General features: G+C 41.6%; 1 protein-coding gene across 1 annotated transcript; it reads left to right on the top strand.

Annotated features, from left to right (window-relative positions):
* The first annotated feature begins 4717 nt into the window (after positions 1 to 4717).
* LOC142108739 (olfactory receptor 6M1-like) lies at positions 4718 to 5671 on the top strand. Its single transcript, XM_075192582.1, has one exon. It carries the CDS (start codon positions 4718 to 4720, stop codon positions 5669 to 5671), a length of 954 nt encoding a protein of 317 aa, XP_075048683.1.
* The last annotated feature ends 388 nt before the right edge of the window (positions 5672 to 6059 follow it).

The raw sequence follows: 6059 nt of genomic DNA, 5'->3' as shown, positions 1-6059 counted from the left end.
TATCCGAGTAACGAGCCTTTTGCGCGCCCTCGGGACTAAAAACGAGGCAAAATGTCATTGTTGTGTTGTCGGATCTTGCGAGTTTTGGATTCTATAAATTCCGCCCTCCACGGAGATCCTGCGCTATTTCACAGAGAAACACAGAAGGGGTAGCAGGGTTGTTGGCAGTCTCCAGTGCAGTTGGGCAGCATCATAGCTAGAACAGAAAGAGGAGGGGTGGCAGTATTCTTCAAAGTCTCCAGTGACATAGCTCACATAGAAAAAGGAGTGCTAACATTTTTCCGAGGCAGGCTACTTTGTGTATCACCAGCTTCACTAAGGCATACAGCTGACAATCTGTTACAAAAACTATTATTTTATTTTAACGACAACATATAAATAGACACGTCAGACAGCCCCTTTACATACTGGGAGGATAAAACAGGGGATTTGGACACCCATGTACCAACTCGCTTTGCCTTAACTATGCTGCCCACCCTCCAGTGTGTACTCAGAAAGAGTTTTTCGCACAGCCGGGAAGCTGTCAGTGATCGGTGTAGGAGGCTACTTCCTCAAAATGTGGAAAAGATGATGTTCATAAAAATGAAATACAATTTCTACGAGGAAGGCCTTTCCCGCCAATTACATCAAAGTACAGCGACTTCTGTAATGATGGATTCCAGCGGTTATGAATTAAAATTGTGTGAAGATGATGTACACACTGATGAAGGTGAGGATGAGGGTGGCGATGTTGACAGCAACTTCTTGCCACAGTAGAGTTCATTAACAGCACTGATATCTTAGGTGCCTTAAGCCCATTGTTAGCTTGTTTTGTGTGGACCCAAACAAACCAAGCACTTCAGCCACAAATATGGCACTCCTTGTCGCTGAAGTGCTTGCAAACTATGCATGTCCTTTTTAAGATCTTCCTCCCTTCCAGTCGGGGTCCCTCAGGGCTCTGTCCTTGGACCCTTACTATTCTCACTATACACCTCTTCTCTGGGTGCACTCATCAGCTCCTTCGGCCTCAAGTACCACCTTTATGCTGATGACACTCAACTCTACCTTTCCTCTCCTGATCTCTCTCCCTCCATTCTTTCCAGGGTATCCGCGTGCCTCTCTGCCATCTCCTCCTGGATGTCCTCTAGATTTCTTAAACTCAATCTTGCTAAAACTGAACTCATTGTCTTTCCTCCCTCTCGTACCTCCTTCCCCTCTGACCTCTCCATCACTGTTGACAACTCATCTATCTCCCCTGTTCCCCAACTCTGCTGCCTAGGTCTCATCCTCGACTCCTCTCTCTCCTTTGCCCCTCACATTCACTCTCTCGCCAAATCCTGCCGTTTCCAGCTTAGCAAAATTGCCCGCATTCGGCCCTTCCTCTCCCAGGATGCCACCAAATCTCTCGTCCACTCTCTGATTATCTCCCGCTTGGACTACTGCAACCTTCTCCTTATCGGCCTCCCCCTTTCTCATCTCGCTCCCCTTAGATCTGTACTTAACGCCGCTGCTAGGCTTATTTTCCTCTCTCGCCGTTCCACCTCTGTATCCCCACTCTACCGAGCCCTTCACTGGCTCCCCTTCCCCTACAGAATCCTTTTCAAGCTCCTCACTCTGACTTACAAGGCCCTCGCCAACTCCACTGCTCCCTACATCTCTAACCTGATCTCTATTCACACTCCCTCCCGCTCACTGCGATTGTCCAACGATCGTCGCCTCACTTCCCCTCTGATTACCTCCTCTCATGCACGTATCCAAGACTTCTCCCGCGCCGCTCCCCTCCATTGGAACAAGCTCCCCCGCTCCATCAGAATTTCCCCTAATCTGTCCTCTTTCAAACGAACATTAAAAACCCACCTTTTCCTTAAAGCCTTCCTGTCTCATGCCTAAACTCCCACCGGTCGGCTACCTCTCTTTCTCATCCCTTCTTCCCTTCTCCCCCTTCCTCGACTCCGTCTCCGTTTCTCCCGTCTCTCCATCTCATCCATGTGTCTGTCTGTCTTCCCCTCCCTTTAGATTGTTCGCTCCTTTGAGCAGGGCTCTCCTACCTTCTGTTTCCATCACTTTTAACTGCGCTCTCCAGCTACTCAGCTCACCTCCTCTCAGGCCCTCTGCCCTCTGTCTCCTCTCGCTTCTCTCCGCTCCCCTCAGTGACTCTCAACCTGTCATCTGTGCCCACCCTCTTGGGCCATAGTTACCTGCCTATACTCACTTTTCCCCTCCCTCCCTCTCTTTCATGCTGTGCCTGAGCCCCCAGAGTTATAGTGCTTACTGTTACTTGTACTGTGCTGTTTCACCTTGTACTGTGCCATTGTTTGTCCTTGTACGGCGCTACGGATACTTTGTGGCGCCCTATAAATAAAAATTAATAATAATAAAATAATAATAATAAGGATAGGTGGGAGGACCCAAGGACCATTTCATCTTGCACCACTTTTCCTTTCAGCTACCGCTGTGTGCCAATGTTACCTACATGTACTATATACTGTTGTGTGCTTTTCAAAACTCAAAGACACCCATTGATGATGCAGATGACTCAGCACAACATTTTGACATCTGGTCTGGCCTACTGTATAAGAATTGACCAAAATGATTGACACCTTTGCCGTAACTCCACCTGATCCTATCAACCATCAACATCCAAAGAATGGTGGAGGATTATTATAAAAAAAAATTAACGGTATAAAGACAAAGAACAATGTTGCTTGCAGAAGTAATGTAAGCATGGATGTCTAAATAGACATGTATATGTATTACTCAAACCTTCCACTTTGCATCAGTATTGCTCAAAGTGTTTGTAATCTGCACTTTACGTCAAAGGCACCTAGCTATATTTTATTTTTTGGGGGATTGGAACCGATTCGAAGCTCTGTGATGACCTTGCTGTGTGTTTGTGTTGTTGCTCTGTCGCTTAGCATCCAGCCAGCTTGCTGCGGTGTTTGTCTGCAAGTGTATGAAAATAATATTGTGACCTATGAGATGGCCAAAATGGACTGGAAATTAGTGTTATTGAGGTTAATAATAATGTAGGAACAAAAAAAAGTGATTTTAGCATTTTTTAGCATGTTTTCTAAAAAATACAGATCCAAAACCAAAACACACGAGGGCGGGTTTTGCCAAAACCAAAACCAAATCACAAACTTAATAAAGATCCAAAACCAAAACATGGGAGTCAGTGAACATCTCTAATATTGATACGTTCTACTATTAAGTTTGCCTTTCCATTTCTCTGTTTATTAACCTCTCCGCTGTGCTCTCTGCTCCCAAGCATTGTGTCCTGCACAAACCAGCCTTGTGTAGAGAGTGAAGAAAAAAACAAAAATGCTGGACAGGGTCACTTTCGCTACTTATATATATTGGTAGCACTTACCCAAATCCCACTGTCACTCTGTGTTCATAAGTTGTACCACTTCTTTGGTGTAAAATATTAAGACTACCGTAATGCCTTCACTGGAAATCACTCTCTGGTTCCTGAAAACAAAGTAATTGTATCCACTCTCTGTATAATTATTCTTTGAGGACCATTTATGAACATGGAAAAGTGCAGCACAAAGAACATTGCTTCCTGTCTGTGACATATAGCTATTGTTTTTGTGCAGCTGAATACGCGTTAAGCATGAGCATGAATTGTCATAGCTATATGTAGCTGATTACAGGAAGAGAACATTTTTGCTTCATAGTGTGGAAATAACAAGCCTAAATCATTAAGGAGAGCAAAGCATAAAAAAGCAGTACATTTGCACCTTTGCAAAAGCATGTTGCATTGGAGGGGGAGGTTAATTTAAAGTGTCGGGACAGATTTATAGTTGGGGTAGGGCATGTCACAGATCAACTTTAAATTTCTGTGTAAAAAAAAAGCTATCATGTATTTGTGTGCTACATGAAAAATTGAACAGTATTTAACTTATGTGAAAAATAATAAACTAATTTGCACCCTTTGCATTGTAGCATTGTTTTGTCCCGAAGAACATTTACTCCTTTTTTGTCTTATTTTCCTTAATGGCTCAGGCCCAGCATGTGCAGATTGGAAGACTTCAAGCTGGTTCTGTACATGAATATTCTAATAAAATTGAATGGCATGGCCCCCGCTCAAAATTGGTGCCAGTTATCATATGGTTGAAAATCAGCATATCCTGGTGCAGTGGGTGTCAAGTATATATAAGTGTACAAAGTTATATGTAAATAAAAAAGATTGCAAACTATTGAGGAACTACAAGCCCCAGCACTCCATGACAGACATCAAGGCTTGGGGAAGCTTGCGCTTGTGTAATTATAAGCACCCGCATGCCCTAGCAATCAGGGCCTAGTGAAACATGTAGTTTTAAAATAGCTGACCTCCCCTGCAGGAGGGGAGACAGCAAAAGTGGGCAAGTATACATTATGCACCTTCTGTTTTTTTCTGTTTATGCATTATGCAGTGTTTTTGGGAGTAAGGAATTAACACTTTCTCTTCTGCAATTGTTTTGTATTTAATACAATACAAGTTAATACAGATTAATTTAACTTTATTACAGACCGTGCGTGTTTACTATCAATGGGGATGCAAGGGATGCAGTGTTGATATGCACATAACTTTTTGTTTGATATTCTCTTGAACAAACATTTGTGTACACATTTCTATGTCACTACCAATCTGGTCACCATGATTTAATTATGTAAAATAAAAATAATATATTAAAAATGCATCCTTACATGCAATGCTAACATACTCTTATGTTCTTCAATAGGTTACTCTACAATGTTGGCTAGAGGAAATGTCACATCAGTGACGGAATTCATTCTACTAGGGATGCCACTTGCCTACCACTTCCAAATCATTCTGTTTGTGGTCCTTTCCTTATGCTATGCAATTACAATTGTAGGTAATGCAACAATTATTGTAGTCAGTTTGACTGATGCTCATCTTCACACCCCTATGTACTTCTTTCTTAGTAATCTAGCACTGCTGGACATTAGTTTTATATCTGCTATTGTTCCCAAAGTGCTTTTCAATTTAATTAGTGGGAGCAAAACCATATCTTTCCATGGATGTCTTGCTCAGTCATATATATACTTTCTCTTGGGCACCACAGAGTTCCTGCTTCTAGCTATAATGTCTTTTGATCGTTATGTGGCTATCTGTCAACCTTTGCATTATGGGTCTGTCATGAGACCAAAACTTTGCCTTAAGTTGATTTTTTGCTGTTGGATAGGTGGCTTTCTTGACACTATTGTTCAAACAATCCTCACCTTCCGTTTGCCATTTTGTGATTCAAATGTTATTAACCATTACTTTTGTGATGTAGCTCCTTTACTGAAGCTGGCATGTGATGACACATATCTTATTGGGATGTTGGACTTTATACTGGCTTCTTCATTGGTCTTGGGATCTTTGTTCTTCTCCTTGATCTCTTATGGCTTCATTATCAGTGCAATTGTGAAAATCTCCTCAACTGCAGGACAAAAGAAGACATTCTCCACTTGTGCTTCTCATCTTACTGTAGTCTTTATAGTCTATGGCAGCTGCATCTTCATGTGCATCCGACCCTCCAAGAATTCCAAAGTGGATTCCACCAAAATTGTTGCATTGCTTAACAGCATACTGACCCCATTTCTCAATCCTTTCATTTATAGCTTTAGGAACAAGACCTTTAAAGAAGCTCTTAAACGCACAGTGAAAAATAGAAATCAATTCCATAATCAAAAAGGTTAGCGGTATAAACCACAGCATTATAAAATTAGAGATAGAACAACTAATAATAAGGTTTACCATAATGTTATATGCTATAAATTACATATTTGTTGATATATCGTGTTATATGTTGATTCAGTAAGAGCACTTGTTTACATAAGGACAACTACGATATAAAATCACTTTGCTAGATGTTCATTTCTTACAATAAATTTGTTTCATTTCAATTTCTAATTAGTAAAACAAGATGTTTGGTGTTGAGATAATATAAAAAGGTTGTCTAATTTTAATTTCAAGGGGCATATTCAATTAGCTTTCGGATTCGCGGTAACGCGCATTACGTTTTGCGGCTGTTCCGGCGCGTTACCGCGAATCCGAAAGCTAATTGAATATGCCCCCAAAAGTGCAA

The sequence above is a fragment of the Mixophyes fleayi genome, chromosome 1, assembly GCF_038048845.1.
Source record: "Mixophyes fleayi isolate aMixFle1 chromosome 1, aMixFle1.hap1, whole genome shotgun sequence".
Taxonomy (NCBI): domain Eukaryota; kingdom Metazoa; phylum Chordata; class Amphibia; order Anura; family Limnodynastidae; genus Mixophyes; species Mixophyes fleayi.
This window is presented reverse-complemented; position numbering and strand designations above follow the sequence as displayed.

Coding starts and splice junctions, on each gene's coding strand:
- LOC142108739 (XM_075192582.1), top strand. CDS start 4,718: ATGTTGGCTAGAGGAAATGTCACATCAGTGACGGAATTCATTCTACTA.